This window comes from Macaca nemestrina, chromosome 6 (genome assembly GCF_043159975.1).
Source record: "Macaca nemestrina isolate mMacNem1 chromosome 6, mMacNem.hap1, whole genome shotgun sequence".
Lineage (NCBI taxonomy): Eukaryota > Metazoa > Chordata > Mammalia > Primates > Cercopithecidae > Macaca > Macaca nemestrina.
The window spans coordinates 112,922,574-112,945,609 of NC_092130.1; the positions used below are offsets into that span (position 1 = coordinate 112,922,574).

Consider the following 23,036-nt stretch of genomic DNA (forward strand, 5'->3'; position numbering starts at 1 on the left):
CCACTAGCAAGACTAACAAACAAGAAAGACAGAAGAATCAAATAGATGAAATAAAAAATGATAAAGGGGATATCACCACCAATCCCACAGAAATACAAACATCAGGGAACACTGTAAACACCTCTACGCATATAAACTAGAAAATCTAGAAGAAATGCATAAATTCCTGGACACATACACCCTCCCAAGACTAAACCAGTAAGAAGCTGAATCACTGAATAGACCAATAACAGGCTCCGAAATTGAGGTGATAATCAATAGCCTACCAACCAAAAAAAATCCCGAACCTGACAGATTCACAGTCGAATTCTATCATAGGTACAAAGAGGAGCTAGTACCATTCCTTCTGAAACTATTCCAATCAATAGAAAAAGAGGGAATCCTCCCTAACTCTTTTTATGAAGCCAGCATCATCCTGTTACCAAAGCCTCACAGAGATACAACAAAAAAAAAGAATTTTAGACCAATATCCCTGATGAATATCGATGTGAAAATCCTCAATAAAATACTAGCAAACCGAATCCAGCAGCACATCAAAAAGCTTATCCACCATGATCAAGTGGGCTTCATCCCTGGGATGCAAGGCTGGTTCAACATACGCAAATCAATAAACGTGTGCATCACATAAACTGAACCAAAGATGAAAACCACATGATTATCTCAAAAGATGCAGAAAAGGCCTTCGACAAAATTCAACAGCCTCTCATGCTAAAAACTCTCAATAAACTAGGTATTGATGGAACACATCTCAAAATAATAAAATCTATTTATGACAAACCCACAGCCAATATCATACTGAACGGACAAAAACTGGAAGCATTCCCTTTGAAAACTGGCACACGACAGGGATGTCCTCTCTCACCACTCCTATTCAACACAATGTTGGAAGTTCTGGCCATGACAATCAGGCAGGAGAAAGAAAAAAATGGTATTCAACTAGGAAAAGAGGAAGTCAAATTGTCCCTGTTTGCAGATGACATGATTGTATATTTAGAAAACCCCATCATCTCAGCCCAAAATCTCCTTAAGCTGATTAGCAACTTCAACAACATCTCAGGATACAAAAATAAGTGCAAAAATCACAGGCATTCCTATATATCAATAACTGACAAACAGAGAGCCAAATCATAAGTGAACTCTCATTCACAATTGCTTCAAAGAGAATGAAATACCTAGGAATCCAACTTACAAGGGATGTGAAGGACCTCTTCAAGAACTACAAACCACTGCTCAATGAAATCAAAGGGGACACACACAAATGGAAGAATATTCCATGCTCATGGATAGGAAGAATTAATATCATGAAAATGGCCATATTGCCCAAAGTAATTTATAGATTCAATGCCATCCCCATCAAGCTACCAAGGACTTTATCACAGAATTGGGAAAAAATACTTCAACGTTCATAAGGAACCCAAAAAGAGCTCGCATTGCCAAGACAGTCCTAAGCAAAAAGAACAAAGTTGGAGGCATCACGCTACCTGACTTCAAACTATACTACAAGGCTACGGTAACCAAAACAGCATGGTACTGGTACCAAAACAGAGATATAGACCAATGGAACAGAACACAGTCCTCAGAAATAACACCACACATCTACAACCATCTGATCTTTGACAAACCTGACAAAAACAAGAAATGGGGAAAGAATTCCTATTGAACAAATGGTGCTGGGAAAACTGGCTAGCCATATGTAGAAAGCTGAAATTGGATCCCTTCCTTACACCTTACACAAAAATTAATTCAAGATGGATTAAAGACTTAAATGTTAGACCTAAAACCATAAAAACCCTAGAAGAAAACCTAGGCAATACCATTCAGGACACAGGTATGGGCAAAGACTTCATGACTAAAACACCAAAAGCAATGGCAACAAAAGCCAAAATTGACAAATGAGATCTAATTAAACTAAAGAGCTTCTGCACAGCAAAAGAAACTACCATCAGAGTGAACGGGCAACCTACAGAATGGGAGAAAATTTTCACAATCTATGCATCTGACAAAAGGCTAATATCCAGAATCTACAAAAAACCTAAAGAAATTCACAAGGAAAAATCAACCAACCCTATCAAAAAGTGGGCAAAGGATATGAACAGACACTTATCAAAAGAAGACATTTATGCAGCCAACAGACACATGAAAAAATGCTCATCATCACTCACCATTAGAGAAATGCAAATCAAAACCACAATGAGATACCATCTCACACCAGTTAGAATGGCAATCATTAAAAAGTCAGGAAACAACAGGTGCTGGAGAGGATGTGGAGAAATAGGAACACTTTTACACTGTTGGTGCGAGTATAAACTAGTTCAACCATTGTGGAAGACAGTGTGGCAATTCCTCAAGGATCTAGAACTAGAAATACCATTTGACCCAGCCATCCCATTACTGGGGATATACCCAAAGGATTATAAAATCATGCTACTATAAAGACACAGGCATACGTAAGTTTATTGTGGCACTATTCACAATAGCAAAGACTTGGAATCAACCCAAACGTCCATCAGTGATAGACTGGATTAAGAAAATGTGGCACATATACACCATGGAATACTATGCAACCACAAAAAAGGATGAGTTCATGTCCTTTTGTAGGGACATGGATGAAGCTGGAAACCATCATTCTGAGCAAACTATTGCAAGGACAGAAAACCAAACACCGCATATTCTCACTCATAGGTGGGAATCGAACAATGAGAAAACTTGGACACAGGGTGGTGAACATCACACACCCGGGCCTGTCGTGGGGTGGGGGAATGGGGGAGGGATAGCATTAGGAGAAACACCTAATGTAAATGACGAGTTAATGGGTACAGCCAATCAACATGGCACAATTATACATATGTAATAAACCTGCACATTGTGCACATGTACCCTAGAATTTAAAGTACAATTAAAAAAAAAAAAGAAAAAAGAGACAACCAGACATTGTGTGCCATATTGCATGTGTGCATGTCATACAATACACAGCAATACTTATAACATATTCTTGCCATCCCTGCCCTATCCCCACAAAAAAAGCCTGCAAGTGACTAAGCCTCTACATCTAACTACCAACTTACAAGAAATATGGGAGGAGAACTGTGGAGACTAAAGAACATGTTTAAAAACGCATATGGAGATAGAAACAATCAAATTCAAAACATGAAAAAGTACAGAAAATTACCTGTTACCTCAAGAAATAATAGCAAGGAAATAACTTTGGAACAGATGGAAAGGGAGCTAATGCAACTTGAATACTGATTCAAACAAACTATAAAGAATTCATGAGACAATCAGAGATATCTAAAATCTGACTAGAGATTTAAATGACATTAAGAAGCTCTCACTATTTTTTAAATATAATAATTGTGTTAAGATCCTATTTAAAAAAAATAAAACAGGCCAGGTGTAGTGCTCACGCCTGTAATCCCAGCACTTTGGGAGGTGGAGGTGGGTGGATCACTTGGGCCCAGAAGTTCGAAATCAGCCTGGGCAACATGGCAAAACCCTATCTTTACCAAAAATACAAAAATTTAGCTGGGCGTGGTGGCAGGTGCCTCTAGTCCCAGCTACTTAGGAGGCTGAAGTGGAAGGATCACTTAGGCCCACAAGGCAGAGGTTGCAGTGAGACAAGATCACACCACTGCACTCCAGCCTGGGTGACAGAGTAAGACTCTATCTCAAAACACACCCACGCACAAAACAAAACAAAACAAAACCCTACCACTTAAAGACACACACTCAAATATTTACAGATAATGCTAGATAACATCTGGGATTTTATTTAAAATAACCAGCAAGGGTGGGAGGGGAAAGAAGCACACAGACAAAGTAAGACTGACTGTGGCCATATGTTGGTAATAGTTGCTGAGTGATGATGTTATGAAGACTCAAAGTTACTCAATTCTATTTATAGTAACTTCATCCTATTTTGAAATATTCTAACTTAAAAAGCTTTAATAAATTCTTAGAGATCATATATATGAATCTCATAAATGAAATTGCTTCCAACATGTTATGTAAAGTAGAATTACAGATACCGTCTATCCATGTCATTACCTTAAGAAAGAGCTGAAAGAACTGAAAAATCCCACAGCTAAATAAATGTGTTTTCTAAAAGAGATCATCCACATAATGCTCTTTAACATTTACTTATGTAATTGATATACTGAGTAGGGACTGTGAGGTAGCAGAGCTGCAGGCAAGTGTCAGTGATACATACTGTACAGTCCTCTTTGACTAAGCACATCATCCTGTTTTACTTTGCTTTGTGTTTTTTTAACAGAGAATCTGAGTCAATTTGATACTGTATCTTGGAAGATTAGGTGAACTTCTGTTGTTGAGGCTACTTGGAACAAGAAAAATGAAGACAACTGAAACTAAAGGTAATTACTACCTAAAACACAAAGATAAAAAATAGCTCATTTCTGCTCCTTTTCTCCCCTCCCAGGGAATAAGCAACCCCTCCCCTATTATCGAATCTTTAATTAAAAAGGGAAACAGATTACAGATTTAGGTATTCCCACCTATCTTCAAGTACCTATTTTACTGCAAGTAGTCCCCAAGCTAGGTCTTTCTAACTGCTGTAACCCAATTTTTGCACTTCTCCCAATCCTTCAAGCCCAAAATTTCATAAAAATTAATGTTTTAAAAAATGTAATTATACACACTGCCTACCACAGTGCACCCCCTATAATTCCACTCAAAAGATACTTAGTATGGACGAAGATAGTCTGATGGTCATTCTGAACATACTGACTTCCTGTCTGCTACATTTGATCTGCTTCTAGCTGAACTGCACTGCTATCTTCATCTCCACTTTCTCCGGTGGGTCAAAGAATAACGAGCTTTGGAAGAATCAAATACTCTAATATTAGAATTGATTTTTTATGTATCAAGGTGACTTACACTATGACATGTTATATAAATTTAATTATTATATGTGTTCTAAAGTACATATAAAAGCAATTTTTAGCTTTCCTATAAGGAGTCAGAACATAGGTTTCCTTACACTAAAGGGAAAATAGTTATAAAAATATCATTTTCCATTCTAAATTTGAATGTGCATTGTATTTGAGAAAACAAGTTTTTTAAAAACTTACCACTTTAGTAAAAAGAATGATGGTCTTTTCCAGTCTATCTCTACACACATTATCTGTACCCATACTTCTACCTGTTAAAAATACATTTCAAATATTAGTAGAAGTTAATAATATTCTGTAAGTTCACAACCAAGACAACATCAAAACTTTTACAAAAATAATATTGCTGGTTTTATTTTTGCATATTATGCATTATGAATTCATTATTTAAAAAGCAATACCAAGATTTACACCGAATGACACAGTAGCCCTCTGTGCCACATTATACAAAATTAATCCTAATATATGAACTGAACTCACTTTTATAGTAAAAGAATAGTCGTTTTAGCAACGAATCATGGATAACATTTAAAAACTAAATGTCACAGCTGAAGTACAACACACATGTGTAAAATAAAGCACTCAAGGAGTAACATACTCATTATCATTTTTCCTGTATCTTCTGACAAATTGATTCTGATAATTTCCCTGGGGTGATTTTTTTTTGTACATTCAGAACAATGTCCACCAGCTCATCAGCTACTCTGCTCTCTAATAATACTCCTCATATTCTGTTTGTTCATTTGTCTTACTCTCTCCTGGAAGGGTTTGTATTCTTCCTTCTGCCACGCCCACAAGGATGGCCAGAGAAAAATGACTATTTTTAGAAAACGTAACTTACACAATATGAACATTCCTATTCATCTTTGCATGCATAGTACCCAGAACAGTGTCTGCCAAAAGGCTCAACAATGTTTTACTAAATTGAAACTAACATAAAACAATCAGTAGCTCCTTAAAAGAGAGTAGACTAAGATATCTTCTCAGGATAGCAAATCCCCATACACACACATACACACAATTTGTGCGTGCACACATGTGTATGTCCAAATAAAGGTGCTTACAATCACATGGAAGAAGAAGATAACAAACAGACCACCAGTAAAATACAACACAAATATAAATGCTATAGTCTCTCACATGGGATAGTAAATAATAAAGGATGCTAAAGATAAGCCAGTGGAGGTTAATGAACAAGGGATTTACAAAATGAAACTGTCAGTTAAGGAAATTTATATCACAGTGATATGCAGCAAATACTAAAAGTGAAAGAGTCTACAAGAAGTCTAAACAGGATTTGGCATATAGTCTATAGGTCATATTTGTTATACATATGACTGTTGTGAACATCTGCCTGGAAAGGGGTAGCCACAGAAGAAATATAGAAAGGGGAACGAACACAAAATAGATTTTTTTTTTTTTCTTGAGACGGCATTTGTTCTGTCACCCAGGTTGAAGTGTAGTGGTGAGATCACTGCTCACTACAGCCTCGACCTCCCAGGCTCAATCAATCCTTCTTGAGTAGCTGGGACTTCAGGCACACACCACCATGCCTGATTAACTTTTTAATGTTTTTTGTAGAGACAGGGTTTTGTCATGCTGCCCAGGCTGGTCTCCAACTCCTGGGCTCAAGCGATCCATTCGCCTCAGCATCCCAAAGTGCTGGTGTTACAGGCGTGAGTCACCATGCCTGGCCTCAGGGAAATCTTTTTTTAAAAATCTGTTTTGGTCAGGCAAGGTGGCTCACACCTGTAATTCCAACACTTTGGGAGATGAAGGTGGGCGAATCGCTTTAGCCCAGAAGTTTGAGACCAGCCTGGCAACAAGGGAAATTCCTCTACACTCATTACCAGTGCAGTAGTCTCCTCTTAGTTTTGCCTTCCCCAGTATCAGGTGCCTGCAGTCAATCACAATCCAAAAATATTAAATAGAAAATTCCAGAAATAAACCATTCTTAAGTTTTCAATTGTGCAGCATTCTGAGTATGGTGATAAATCTCCAGTTGGCCCAGTCTGTCCTGCCCCAGACGAGAATCCTCCCTTTGTCCAGCAAACCCCAGCTATATACACTACCTGCCTGTTAATCACTTAGTAGTCACTTTGGATATTAGCTCGAAAAAGCATAGTACACATAGGGTTTGGTACTATCTGTGGTTTCAAGCATCCGCTGTAGGTCTTGGTTTGTAGTCCAAGGAGGGACTTCTGTATATGAGACAAAGGCTAAGCTTCTAACTTAACTTCAGAAAGTTGATACAAAATACTCATTTTAGCTACATATAGGATCTCTGCAGCTATCAAGTGCTCACTCGGGGGGCAATTTGACAAGAGACACTTTCTCCAGATTTACAAGTGCGCAACAGAAACTATTAAAGAATAAGTATCTATTAATCCCTCATGAATCCTAGCTATTAATGAATAAAAATTCTACAGTAAAAAGGACTGCAATGAAAGTACTTACTGCATTCCAGAAACTGTTTTAGACGTTCAAATATTCCATGTAAAAAACCCTAGAAAAGAATATTATTTGAAATATCTCAATTTACTGTTATAAAAATTTACCTTGTACCTTTTTCAGGGATACTAAAACAAATCTATTACCTCACTTTAAAAAGTTAGCTGAAGAAAAATAAGTTAAAATTAGCTAAGCAAAAAACAATTCACTATTATAAACAAGGAAACAACTATAGTATTTCACCTCTTCAATACCTCATTTAGTTACATAAATCACTTTGCAATAAATAAAAAATTACTTTCTAAGCATCCTGTTTCACTAAACACTCTCTATTCTCCTTACTTTGCTTTAATTTTTCTTCACAGGCTTTAAATCCCTTGAAATACTGCATTTGTCCATTTATTATGTGGCTCCTTACATTAGAATATAAGCTCCTTGAGAGCCAGAACTGTGCTCTGTTTACTGCTTTATCCCAGAATCCTGGAACTTTGTTTGGCAATAATTAGGTATTCAAAAAATGAATGCATGGTACCAATTATTTACACCACAGTTCCTAACTCCAAGTATATGACACATTGGTCCTCAGATACTAGTATTAGATAGGCATCAACATATACCAGCTAGGTCTAATGGACCATTATTTTTGAAAACATATTCTAAGATATGTTTTGAATAATTAACAGGAATAAATAAAAATAGTGAAAAAAATTAAAATTTTTAATAAGAATTTAAACATAGAAGACATCTTTGTATCAATAAATGTTGGCATACAAACATCATAAAAGATGTCATACACTCTATTAGCAAATGAGGTGGTCTCGTTTTGTCATGAAATACTGGATGATGGTGGCTTTCCTAGAAAATAATTAACTCTAGAATGCCACAATTCCTCTCTATCCTCAGAAATATATTGTTCATTCATCAATTCTTGAGTTTGAGAAAATTCAACTAGGATACTATTATCTGAAGACTTAGTGTCTGAGATTTTACTTAGACAATCAATTTCATTGTTAACATGAGAGTCAAGAGTACTGCTCTCAGACTCTAAATACCCGTCCACTGACTCATCAAAAAACTAGTAAACCTTTTCCTCTATCAATTTCCTTCCCTCTCTGTCATTTCAGGTAGAAAATGTAAAATTCTGAATTCTCAACTATATTAAATAAAAGCTAAAAGCAGAGTAAAATGAATGTTTCCAGTCTTCCTTTATACTTTTCCAGAAACGGGACGCAATACAATTAATACAATTTAATTGTGTTATATTAATTTAATTGGCAACACAATTAAAAAAAGAAGAAAACTTCAGGATGACAACTTCACTACTGCATCATCTTCCATTTTCATACAATTTCTGTCTTTTTAAAGCATAGCTGACAGTAATTTATAATGAAAAAGTAACAACAGAACAATGAAACAGCAAAAGGTTTCAATATAAAAGAATAAGATCACTAAGAGATCCCATGTCTCTTAAATTTATAAAAGGGTCCAATAGTCCTATTCTCCAAAGAAAGTAAAAAATTATAAATGCCACCGATTTTAAAAGCCATCATATCAAGGTGCCTGCCTTCAGAGCCCAGAATCTCACCACTGTCATGTATCGTTTCTTTAGCATCTTTTAAGCTCTCTGTTGTTTTTAAGATTTTTAGGCCAGGTGCAGTGGCTCACGCCTTTAATCCCAGCACTTTGGGAGGCCGAGGCGGGTGGATCACCTGAGGTCAGGAGTTCGAGGCCAGTCTGGCCAACATGGAGAAACCCTGTCTCTACTAAAAATACAAAAACTTAGCTGGGCGTGGTGACAGGCGCCTGTAATCCCAGCTACTCAGGAGGCTGAGGCAGGAGAATTCCTTGACCTTGGGAGGCAGAGGTTGAAGCGAGCCAAGATCACGCCATTGCACTCCAGCCTGGGTGACAGAGTGAGACTGTCTCAAAAAAAAAAAAAAAGATCTTTATATTATTTGAAACGTTGTCTTTAATTTGTTAAGATTTTATCCTCTAATTGATTGATATACCTTAATTGCTAAAATGAGGCATTTATAACTGAGTAAAGGTTGACATATGATTTATGCAAACAGAAGACTCTTAAGGCAAAGCTAACGCTCACAAAGTATCAATGATAGCCCAAGTAAACCACTATTTCACCTCACAGGAATATAAATCAAATCAACTCATTTTCATTTAAAAAAAGATAAACATAATATTCTAGTTAATGAGAGTAATATTGCATATAATTCCTGAGGCTTTTGACATATTGCTTCTAACATAAAGGATTTATTCATTAAACAAATAACTATTGAGAATTTACTATATAAAAAAGACTGTTCCAAGCTCCGAGTCACAGTCAATAAAACAAAGCCCCTGCCTTCATGGAATTTATACATTCTAGTGAGGGAACTGAAAGGGAGTTGTCAAGTTGGTTTCTTGATCATCTTTTTTGGCAGTATGGCAATTAAAGTGTATCTGGATTTAAATTGAGGCTTGATATCTTTCAGCAATTTGGTAATACGTATCAATACTGTGGAGGTGCATATGCTTAACCCAACATTTTCAATTCTAGGAATTTATCCTAAAGAGATTAGAAAACCACATAACAGTTACCTAAATGTTCACTTCATATCTTTTATCGAAAATGAGAAACTGAGAACCTATATGTCCATCAACAGATAACTGTGTAAGTACATTATAAGAATCCTATATTAATATCTTTTTTGTAAAAAATTAGTCTACTGACACTAATCATATGAATGTACCATACAATCATTTTAAAAATAACATGTAACAATACAACTGACAAGGGAAAAATATCTATAATATGCTTAGTTTGTTTTTAAAATGCAAGTAAGGAAACAACAAGTAAATATTATCCCATTTGTATCAAATTGAGCGAGAAGGTCTATCCAGAATAATATGCATAAAATGTCTTCAAGGATATTTATAAACTTCAGCAGTATCTCTGAAGAGTACGATTATAAGCGATTTTTTAGTTTCTTTTTCTGAAATTTTTAACTTAAATAAAAAGTATGTCAATTTTCATAAAATGAAATAACCATCATATTACGATGATGTATATTAATCGGTTTTAAACTCTTTTAACAATAGAACAATTACTTCAATCAAATCTCATCAATATACAAAAAATTCTATTTTTTTAATGGCTCTGGTCAAATCTAGTAGGGGAGACCTAAAGACCTAATTAGATTTGTTTTTTTCTCAACTCCTGAGCAACCCCCAAAGCAACTTACAAAAAGCAATGTTTTACCTGAGCTAAACTTACTGTGAATACTAACACAGATCTAAATATAATAAAAGGCCACTTCATCTATTTAAAAAAAAAAAAAATGCAACTAGGCCAAGCACAGCCACGCCTGTAATCCTAGCACTTTGGGAGGCCAAAGAGGGCGGACCACTTGAGGCCAGGAGATCGAGACCAGCCTGGCAGAAATGGTGAAACCCTGTCTCTACTAAAAATACAAAAATTAGCTGGGCGTGGTGGCACATGCCTGTAATCCCAGCAACTTGGGAGGCTGAGACAGGAGAACTGCTTAAACCCAGGAGGCAGAGGCTGCAGAGACCCAAGACTGCATCACCGCACTCCAGCCTAGGTGACAGAGCGAAATTCTGTCTCAAAAAAAAAAAAAAAAAAAGGTAACTATATTTTTGCATAGAAAAAAGAAGATGGATCTACAGACAATGAATATACATCACAACTTATGATCAATTTATTGACAAGGTTTTTCTCTCATATATTTTTTAATTGATTGCAAAGAGCATGTATTAATGTTATGAGCAGGCAGAAAAAAACAAATTTATTTTAAATACACAAAAACAAAGGAAAATATTAAGTATATAAATAACTATCTACAATGTGCCTGGTAATGTTATAATGGCATTCAAATTCACAGGAGTTCATTTTAATTTAAATTCAAATTAACACTCTCAATGTACCATGGTATCCTTGAGAAATATCCTGGGCCTATTTCCTCTCCTTCACACAACAGCCACTTTGATGTAGTGAAAACAGACCAGAAGTCTAAAAGTCAGAATGGTAAAAAACTAGATGGTCACTCAATAAAAACTCTTCTAATTGAATGCCAAATAAAAAGAGCACTCTTCCAAACATTCAGGAAAATACCACTTTCCCAAAGTCACGGCAAATTTCTTTGATCACTTACCATCACCTCCATATTCTTATGAGGTTCCACAAATCCATTAACAGTTAACTTACGCAGCACTGAAAAGCAAAAGCAAGCTTTACTTGAATCGTATTTTATCCTACGAAAAGTACAATCACAAGAAAGATTCAGAATCACAAAATGTAATCAAGCTTGGAGGTTAATCTGAGTTAGAAAGTTAACCTCCTGGTCATCTGGCTGGGAAATTAGTGGGAAAAATGGAACTAAAGTCTAGTTCTTCTGACTCACAAATGCAGTGTTCTTCTGACTTATTGTTACTTCTCATGTTTCTAAAACTGGATTCAGAAATTTAGTGTAATTTATATAATTGTTAGTACTTCTTACCTGCAATAACTGAAATTGGAAAAGTTATTTCTGTTTCACAAACTTTAAGCTATGACTCAACAGTAACCAAAAAACTTCATTCAGTTTTAGGCTATATTAATGGAAATACAGTTATCTCCTAAAAAGGATATAAAAATTAAACCCTATTTCCAAATTTGGGATCAACTACACTGCTCAACTGTGACATTTCATGAGTAACACTGACAAACTAATATACACAGAGAGATAAGCAGGATAATAGATTTGAAGGCAGAGCTAGATTTAAATCCTTGCTCCATTGTCTACAGCTATAATATTACTTTGGGCAACATTTCTAGATCTCAGTTTCCTCATCTGTAAAATGTGGTTAACAAATCCTACTTCATAGGGTTATTGATGGATTCCATGGTATATGTAAAATATAGCAATTATTTAGCAACAATAAGGATGGTGACAGTGTAAGAGACAAAATTAAAAGTTCAGTAAATAAGCACTGCTATTACAATACTAAAAAATTACACCTTAAATAGTGTTTATGAGGTCTATAAGCAATGGATTAAATTTAGGTTTAGAATGTAGCTGTCTACTAGACCTTCAGTTTGTAAGTCGAAAGCAATGTATTAAAATTAGGTTTAGAATGTAGCTGTTTATAAGAACTTCAGTTTGAAATCATCAATTATATCCAACTCAGTAATGATGCAGTAACTTTTCCTCGTTTTCATAAGGAGAAAACAGAATTCAAATTGAGTCCCTTATTCTGGATATGCTTTCTCAACATAAGACCTTGAGCCATAATACCTAAGAGGATCCTTTCCTTCTCCCTTCATCACCTAGTTAACTTCCACTGATCCTTTAAGATTACGGCTCAAAGATCACTTTCTCAGGGAAATTGTTTCTGATCATATTATCAGTTATCATAATATCATAAGGCCTCTGTCACAGGTGTCACTTTAAATATATTTGTGGGATCATTTTATTAAGTCTATCTCCCCAGTGCCAAGCACCTACAGATTTGTCAAATGAAATAATGAATGCATCCATGTCTAAAAGATACTAAATGCATTAAGTGTAAATTCAGATAGGGATTACACAAAACAAAAATTCTAGTCTGGAGTATTTCTTCATTTCAGGACAGAAACATATAGTTACACAACAAAATTTTCCAGGGCAGGATGTCTCTAGAAAGTTAATGTGAATCTAAGACCTTTAGATGATGAGGTATTAAAAAGCTTAAGGCAGGCAAAGATATAGTAAAGCTACATATTTTTCGTCAGGAGTTAGGATTTGAAATCAGTAAGGCAAGAAAACCCTATAATCACAAGAAATCTTGAAAATTTCTTAATCATTAAATATACTACTATACACACAGTTTTGTATACACAGCCTTATATCAGTTTCTCTAATTCTTTCTGAGTAAACATTTCTCTCCAATGTATGTAATTTCCTCCTCAAGGATGTTGACAAAACCATCTCCACTCACTTTTGTAACTACTTCTACAATGGATTTTATTTTTCAACAGTCCTTTAAAATCATTCAAACATTTCTTCACAGGTTTCACAAAATGTGCTGACAGTTTGGGATTTGTGCATCCATTGTCTGGTGAAAGTAAGTGATGCATTAAGGCAATGCCAAGACCGATGGGATTCCAAGGTACCAGAATGAGTATGATAAAAGAACTTATAAGGAAAACTAAAAAGAATGCAAACTGAGTTAGAGTAAGAGAGAAACTGATGCTGTCTGAGATCAAACTAAGAAAAACAAACTCGGTCAGGCACAGTGCTCATCCCTGTAATCCCATCACTTTGGGAGGTCAAGGCAGAAGGATCACTTGAAGCTAGGAGTTCAAGACCAGAAAGACGTAAAAATCAGCCTGGTGCAGTGGCATGTGCCTGTAGTCCCAGTTACTCAGGAAGCTGCAGTGGGAGGATCACTTGAGCCCAGGAGTTCAAGGTTGCAGTGAGCTATGATTATGCCACTGCACTTCAACCTGGGAGCAAGACCCTGTCTGTCCAAAAAAAAAAAAAAAAAGAACTAACACAGTCTTAGCAACTAGCAACCAGAACAGAAAGAAGAAAGAGAGGAGGGACTAGAACAGTAAGAGAATGAGACAAATGAGTATGTTTCAGAAGAAAAGGAACCTGGGAATATATTCATCAAGATAAACAGCTCAAGAAAAGTGAGATGGAGATTTATGCTAAGGGAATGCCTGCAAGCAACATATACCAAGATGCAGGTCAAGATGGCATCCCATCAAGCACCTTCTGAAATCCAAGTGAGTGTGAGGCACTAAGATGAAAGATGGAGCCTTGCCTTGCCAGGGAAAGGAGGGATGAAAGACGGTGCTCATTCCAGCCTGGAGAAAAAATTTTAGGAAAGTTGGCATGACAATGATAAGTGTAGGGGTCCAGAATGAGAAAAATAAAGTAGAAACAAAAACTAGAAGCATTTGAAAAAAATATATTCAGAGCCATGAGGCCACAATAATGTGAATAATGTGAATCTAACTATCCACTTCAACTTACCATATGTGCTTTCAAAAATTAGAGGGCGTAGAAGAAGAGCTACTGTCACAAAACCATAAATAAGCCCTTATCTTTCAGGGAGAAATTAATCTCTTATTTTTCCAGTGAAATTGGGAACAGAAAACCCATATAAAGAAACTATTTGGTGACTGTTCTGAGGTATCTCATTTCAAAAATGAACATATCAAGTTTAACAGTACCTTTCAATGATAGCAGAGTTCGTTCTAGTGAACTCAGAATTACAGCTTCATTGCCAGAAGAAACTTGTTGCAGGAATGTGTCTGTGTGGTGATTCCACAGAGAGCAGGCAAAATTATAAATTCCAGAAGCTAACTGCAAAAAAAGGCAACAAATTTATTCATAGTGTATTATAGATTTCAGTAATACATTAGAACTACAAAGTAATATATTTTAGTTTTACAACTAAGCACACATTTTCTGAGAGATCTGAAATAGTCAAAGAGTATTTGTGGCAATGTTTCATACTTTTTTAGCCACAAAGCACAGTAACACATAGAGCTTACACTGGCTGCTAAACACACACAGACACACCCCTAAAAGACTAGTTTCTTAAAACAATATTAATACCTCATCAAATCCTGCATTGCAGCCTTATATATTCTAATTTTATTCTTTTTATCCCCACTAATAGGTTGCAACCTCAGTTTAAAACAATGATTTATGGACTGTCACTGAGTATGTCAGATAAATCAATATATGAAGATATACAAAGGAGAAAGCCTTCCGTGTTCTGCCAGTTCTACCCATATGGCTTTTGCACATTTAATGCCAGGAACATACCAACCACATGGTTTCTCCGTTGCTTTACTAAAGTGTACTGATATTTAAAAATCTGACCCTCATATTAAGAATGTAGTTAATCTCTGCCTCACACTTTGAGGCAGAACATCTTCCAGTGATATCTTCAATTTTTTCCAGGAGTTCTCAGAGCAATCCAGCTGAGTCTACATGGCTATTTACTTTAAATTAAAACTAGATAAAGGTATTTATGACTAGTTACCATCAGCATACTTCGGAATACTTTTTCTTACTCAAGATATAAGCATCTCCTGTTCACTAATTAAATGCTATTTATAGAACAGGCATCAGAAACCAGAGCTGCAATCCTGTTAAAATCATGTTTTTATGAAAAAATCGAATTCCATTTATGTTAGTTTAATTAAGTATTTTTAATGGTCTGGGCCATTAAAACAGCTTCCCAATATCCCCCGGGGCAACTGTGCATGTATCCACACAGAACACACAAGCTTAGCAAAGGCTTGAACCTCAGCTAATCTGAGTCTTGGAAAAACATCCTGTGATCCTCCCAGAACACAAGAGGATAGAAGGCTTGTAAGAAACTTACAAGACCATCTACTACTCGCCTCTTTATCTCGTCCTTTAGGCTATCATGAGACAGTTTCTCATCACCTCTCAGGTTCTGAAGAGGTATAAGGCTTTCTGTCCTACTCCCCTTAAAATATACTGCAGAATATAAAACTACCGAGCTATATAGTCTAGAATTGGCTTCTCAGCAATTAGGCATCCCACAAGTCACATTAGAGTCATCCATCTCCTATTGTTTCTGTGTCATTCTTTCTGGTGTATGAGACAAGGCCCACAGGAAGCTTGCACCTGTAGGTGCTTCCCTTCTCTATCCAAATTAAACAATGAACTGCCTGAATCTAAAAGTGGTTCACTGTATTTTTACAAACTATATCAGTCAGGGATGCCTTAGCCCTTCCTTGTCTTGTGTGTATACTTCACAACAGGTACAATGACTACTTATTAAGCTACTTTAGCATATTCTCAAGTATGTATGCAGTATTCCAAAGAGTAAAATCAAACTGCTGAATCCTAATGTTTCATCATAGCCAAAATATTTTAGTGATCGTTCTCTCAATAGTGTTACAACACAAACTGCTGTATCATAAAAAGAGTTTGAAAGTGACATTTTCCCATGAAGTAATAATGTAGCAGAGAAGCAAACATTCACTCTGATAGAAGGGAAATAATATTTAAAAACTGGGAAGAAAGATTTATTTCAACAAACTTGCATGCTTTACTTATAACTTCAGTAAACCATAAAACGAATTCGTATTTTTCTTAGTAAGTCCTTTCAGAAAATAAAAAACTGAAATATATATCCAGAATTGAAAAAACATCTATCGTCCTAAATTTTATTATACTTACTGTGTAATATACAACATCCTAAACTTTCCCAACATATACATCATTAAAATATTTTGTCAGCCAGAAGAAAGTGAAAGAATACAAACAGAAGGATTTAGAGGCAGAAAGGGTTAAGAATTCTACAAAACACCTAAAATTAAATTTTAAACTAATGTAAAATTTCTTACTGTAGCAAATATTTCAACTCCCCAAAAATGAAATCTATAGCCTTGGCTATAATTTGTAGATCTGTTTTGTACTGTGTCTTTTTGTAACAAATAAAACAAAAACTCAAAGGGTGCCATACCCAAATTTCAAGTAAGACCAAAAAACTATTAAGCTTTAAACCGATATCTTGCTTACTACAAAATGACATTTTGAATAATTTTATAGCCTTTCTTTGCATCTCCTTAAAACTACCTGTTAACATTAACTTCTGTAGATTATATTAAAATTGTTTAAAAGGACTTTATATTGAAATTTTTTGTGTCAGTATTATCTGAAGTCACTTGAACTCATTTAAAAGGTATGCTCAGAGCAGGCGCGACGGCTCACGCCTGTAATCTCAGTGCTTTGGGAGGCTGAGGCAGGTGATCACTTGGTGTCAGAAGACCAGCCTGTGCAACACAGCGAAACACGGTCTCTACAAAAAATACAAAAAAATTAACCTGGCGTGGTGGGGTGCACCTGTACTTCCAGCTACTTCAGGGGCTGTGGTGGGAGGATGCCAGGATGCCTTGAGTCCAGGAAGGGAGGCTGCAGTGAGCCGAGACCGCACCACTGCTCTCCAATCTGGGTGACAAACTGAGACCCTGTCTCAAAAAAACAACAAAAAATAACCAGCTGGGCACGGTGGCTCATACCTGTAATCCCAGCACTTTAGGAGGCTAAGGCAGGTGGATCACGAGGTCAAAAGATTGAGACCACCCTGGCCAACATGGTGAAACCCGTCTCTACTAAGAATACAAAAATTAGTTGGGCGTGGTGGTGCACACCTGTAGTCCCAGCTACTTGGGAGGCTGAGGCAGGAGAATCCGGAAGGCAGAAGTTGCAGTGAGCAGAGATATCGCCACTGCACTCCAGCCTGGCAACAGGGCAAGACTCCATTTCAAAAAAAAAACCCCATATAGGCCAGGTGCGGTCGCTCATGCCTGAAATTCCAGCACTTCGGGGAGCCGAGGCGGGTGGATCACCTGAGGTCAGAAGTTTGAGACCAGCCTGGCCAACATAGTGAAACCCCATCTCTATTACAAATACAAAAATTAGCTGGGCATGGTGGCACCTGCCTGTAATCCCAGCTACTCAGGAAGCTGAGGCAGGAGAAATGCTTGAACCCAGGAGTTGGAGGCTGCAGCGAGCTGAGATCACACCACTCAGTCTGCGTAACAGAGACTCCATCATAAAATAAATAAATAAATAAATAAAACCACATACACAAATAAAAGGTATGTTCAGGATATCAGTTTATCAGTATACAAGTAATTATGTAGATAATGATGACATAAATGGTAAATAACATTTACAGCATTTACAGAATAAGACATTTATTAAACCTTACTATGCACGCACTAGGCAGTACTCTCAGCACTTTATCTGTGTTAACTTATTTAATCATCACAATCTAAAAGTAGATATTATTTACTCTCCTTTTACAATAAGAAAATTAAGTGAGGCATAGAAAAGTTAAGTAACTTGCCCAAGAATAAAGAACACAGTAAGAGGAAGAGACGGGATTTGAATCCAAGGAAGGTGCTCAAAACCTGCATTATTATCTTCTATGCTCTAATGTCTCCTAATACAATAACTAACAATTAACTGCACTGTATAAAAGAGATAAGCATTTTTGGTATAATTAAGTTCTGTTTAAACTTTTTTTTTTTTTTGAGACAAAGAGTCTCACTCTGTTGCCCAGGCTAGAGTGCAGTGGCGTGAGCACGGCTCGCTGCAGCCTCAATCTCCTGGGCTCAAGCAATCCCCTCACCTCAGCCTCCCGAGTAGCTGGGACTACAGGGGTGCACCACACCAGGTTAATTTATATATTTATTTTTATTTTTTGTAGAGATGGGGTCTCACTATATTGCCCCGCCTGGTCTCAAACTCCCGGGCTCAAACGATCCTCCTGCCTCAGCCTCCCAAAGTGTTGGGATTACAGGCATAAGCCACCATGCTTGGCCCTGTTTAAACCTTTTGATATCAAAATATAAAGTACACCCTGGGCATGGTATCTGACAACTGTAATCCCAGCACTTTGGGAGGCAAAGGCAAAAGGATCACTTGAGGTCAGGAGTTGAAGAACCACCTAGGCAACAAAGTGAGACCCTGTTTCTACAAAATGTTTCTTAACAAATTAGCTAGACATGGTGGCGCATGACTGTAATCTCAGCTACTTGCAAGACTGAGGTGGGAGGATCATTTGAACCCAGGAGTTCGGGGCTGCAGTGAGCCATGATCACACCACAGCACTCCAGTCAGGACAAAAGTGAGGCACTGTCTCTAAAAATAAATTGAATGTTTTTCTTGTATATACACATATATTCATATACATATAAGCAACATACGTGTGTAAATTAGAACTAGTCCCATTCACTAGTCATAACATCCATAGACCTTTTTTTTTTTTTTTTTTTTTTTGAGACGGAGTCTCGCTCTGCCGCCCAGGCTGGAGTGCAGTGTGCAGTGGCCAGATCTCAGCTCACTGCAAGCTCCGCCTCCCGGGTTCACGCCATTCTCCTGCCTCAGCCTCCCGAGTAGTTGGGACTACAGGCACCCGCCACCGCGCCCGGCTAGTTTTTTGTATTTTTTAGTAGAGACGGGGTTTCACCGTGTTAGCCAGGATGGTCTCGATCTCCTGACCTCGTGATCCGCCCGTCTCGGCCTCCCAAAGTGCTGGGATTACAGGCTTGAGCCACCGCACCGGGCCCATAGACCTTTTATCTAATTCTCAATACCCTCCACTACCACTACATGCCAGACTTGCTGGGAAAAAAAAAAAAAAAAAGATGGTGACAGTAATTATTCCCTAGTTCCTCAATTAAAAGTAAGATTAAGCTTGGAAAAAAAAAAAAAAAAAAAGTCAGCCAAATAAAACATGGCACAGACTCAAGAAGGAAAACATTAAGGGAGAATTTGCCACCCTACATAACCAGCATATTTTGAAATTGTGTCAGATTTTTTAAAAGTATTTTGTATTGGCCGGGCACAGTGGCTCATGCCTGTAATCCCAGCTACTCAGGAGGCCGAGACAGGAGGATTGCTTGAGCCCAGGAGTTCAAGGTTGCAGTGAGCTATGAGTGTACCATTGAACTCTAGCTTGGGAGACAAAACCCTGTCTGTAAAAAATAAAAACAGTATTTTTTAATAATGGTAGCAAAGGAGCAAAACTGTTTTATTTTTTTCAGGCATTACTTCTGTTACCAGAAGATTATCTCTTTGCAGAATTCTACCACTTGCATACAGACAATGCAAATCACAGTAGACATATTACACATAAAATCTTCCCCACTCACCTACAAAACAAAGAACAAAAAATACCAAAGAACATCTCTGAATACTATACTACAGGTTCTTACTGTCACAAGATTGAATAAAAGAAAGCATTTAATCATGGTGGAATCAAAGTCATTAAAATAAAATTCTATTCTGTTCCATAAAATCATCTCCTTTTCTATTTATCATTCGACTCTAAAAATATGTGTTAGAAAGTTCAGTAATTCAGGTAGTCAAAGATTCCACCCTATTTGACCTTAAGCAACTTTCAATGTTGAAATTTTCATTCCTACTTCTCACAAAAATAAATAAGATTTATAGGTATTAGTGGCAAAGTTAGATCTTGATCTATTAATTCTTCCCTCTTTCTGTTCCTAGAAAGTAATACTTAATATGAGAGAACTACAGGCTAAAACATCTCAAATCTGAAAACCTGAAGTATTTGCTTCAAAATCCTTAACTCTGAGTGTCAGCACGATGCTCAAGGGAAATGATCACTGAAGTATTTCAATTTTCAGATTTTCACATTTGAGATGTTCAACGTAAGTATAATGCAAATATTACAAAATCTGAAAAAAATCCGAAACATTTATGTTCCCAAGCATTGCAGATAAGAAGTACTTAACCCGTACTTTAAGGACTACAGATATGAAAAGCACATAAGATGCCTGCCACACAGCAGGTATTGCTAAATGAAGGCATGTAGTATTTGAGACAGAAATTTAAAAAAAAAAAAAACAAAAAACAATAGTATGGAAATTTAAAAACAAAAACCTGATAATTAAGGACATTAGGCATCTCTTAAAGTTCCAATTCAAGACTTTCTAGGTAGCCTACTAAAGGTCTATACACAAATGGCTGGAATGAAGAAGCAATAGCACTATCTGTCGACAAAGAGCCTCCCCTTGACCAAATTTTAGTCAGGCTTTTCTGAACCTTTGTCCTAACTAGGCTTCTACTTTCAGACTTCCAAAACGTCTGTTTCTTTGCGTCACCCAATTTTAGCAAGAAATCTTGCTATGTTGGTTTAGCCAAAATCCCCTATCCTTGACATCTGATATTATCAATATCTAATCAGGTTGCTTTCAGCAAGAATCCTATTAGGTCAGTTTGGCCAAGAACCCCCTCTCATCCCTGATGGTTCTTTTTAGTAATTTTCCATCCTCTCGACCCCCACAACCCCCCTGCAATCGCCCACCCTTTCCACCCCTGCTCCTTGGCAATAAATTCCCACTTTTCCTTGTATTCAGAGTTGAGCACAATTTCTCTCCCCTACCGCAAAACCCCACTACAGTAGCACCATCTGAATAAAGTCTGTTTTATCATCCTTTACAAGGGTTTGAAACAAGTTTTTCTTTAACACTTTTCAGCCCTTTACCTTCAGTAAAAGCAGGGAGAGCTAAAGAAAGAAGAAACATCAGGAATGAAGAAGAAACCACAGGAAGTAACCATTGCCAACTAATATATTCACAAGCCCTGTATAACCTCCTATCTGCTCCAGAAAACACCAACTGATACATGCTTACAGAAGGCTCAGCTAGAAAAGAGTAAGTAATAAAGCAAACAAGTAGGAGAAATAAAAATACTTTTTCTACATGCGATTCTAAAAACTGTGGAGGGGGAAAGGAATATTCAGTGAGACAATATGCAAATAAACTATTTAATGAAACATGTTAGGTACTAGTTCATGAAATACTTAACATTTTCTATTTCTAAACCAGAAGAAACAGTGCCACCTACTGACTGCTTAGTGGCTGTAACTGAGAAGCCCAAAGCCTTGACTCCAAAGTATCAAAAGCTAACCATTACACACTAAGTATTTCAGCATTTCAAATACTCTTAAACTTTTTTAGCCTCCGAATTGTCTTCATAATTTTCCCTTAAGAAATATTAGCAGCAAAAAAGTTTTACATCAAAGTTCATGTATTAAATAATTCATCACTAATACTGGGACAAAAAATATTACCCATGAGCTACAGATGCCAAACTCTGCTTAGCCTGAACCTAATCAGGAACGTATATAATCAATAAATGTAGAAGGTGGGACATCCTATAAGACAACTGATCTAGTTTTTTTTTTAACAAGTCAGTGGCATTTTTTATGGGGGAGAGGGAGGAAATCAATAGTATTCAAAATTAAAAGATTTGTAAAAGACATGTCAAATGCACCTCATTCATTTTTCTGGCTCAAGCCACTTGTAAAAATGTGTTTGAGAACAATCTAGAAAACCGGATAAAAGTATTAAATGATATTAAATCACTTTTTACTTCCTCAGGATGATAAAAGTTAAATACTTAAAAAATAAATCTATCTTTTCACAGATAAATATTAAAGAATTTAGTAAAAAAAATGAAATATTTAAATTCCTTTAAAACAGCTCAAAAAAAGTGAGAAAGCAAGAACAGGAAAATGTTGACTAGGTAATGGTTATATGGCAGTTAATATTTTTCTTTACTTTTCCATGTTTTTAAAATTTATTTTCAATTTTAAAAACACCTGTATTCTTAATAACTAAAAAGGTTATTTTAGTAATAATTGTTTTTTTTGTTAATAAGGCTTAAGTAGGCCAGGCACAGTGGTTCACACCTGTAATCCCAGCACTTTGGGAGGCCGAGGACGGCAGATCACAAGGTCAGGAGTTCGTGACCAGCCTGGCTAATATGGTGAAAACCCTGTCTCTACTAAAAATACAAAAATCAGCTGGGCATGGTGGTGCGCCCCTAGTAGTCCCAGCTACTTGGGAGGCTGAGGCAGAAGAATTGCCTGAATCCGAGTGGCAGAGGTTGCAGTGAGCCGAGATTGCACCACTGCACTCCAGCCTGGGCAACGGAGCAAGACTCAGCCTCAAAAAAGAAAAAAAAAAAGAGGCTTAAGTATAAATTTGCTTCCACTTAACTATGACATAAATGTATATTATATTACCAAAACGTATCAAGCCAGAAGCTTTGGTAGGTACAACATCTATCTCTAAAACAATTTCCAGCCAAACTGCTGATGTCTCTC

The 23,036-nt window shown here is 36.7% G+C and overlaps 1 protein-coding gene across 8 annotated transcripts in view; it reads right to left on the minus strand.

The window, feature by feature from the left end:
* The window catches only part of LOC105499461 (importin 11), a 229,150-nt gene that overhangs the window by 157,817 nt on the left and 48,297 nt on the right, over positions 1–23,036 (minus strand). For all 8 annotated transcript variants that reach the window (XM_011772019.3, XM_011772017.3, XM_011772018.3 and 5 more), the window contains 4 exons: positions 14,575–14,707; positions 11,528–11,586; positions 7,365–7,413; positions 5,088–5,158 (listed from right to left, as the gene is read on the minus strand). In XM_011772019.3, coding sequence (XP_011770321.2) covers positions 5,088–5,158; positions 7,365–7,413; positions 11,528–11,586; positions 14,575–14,707 — 312 coding nt within the window. The remainder of the gene's footprint in view (positions 1–5,087; positions 5,159–7,364; positions 7,414–11,527; positions 11,587–14,574; positions 14,708–23,036) is intronic.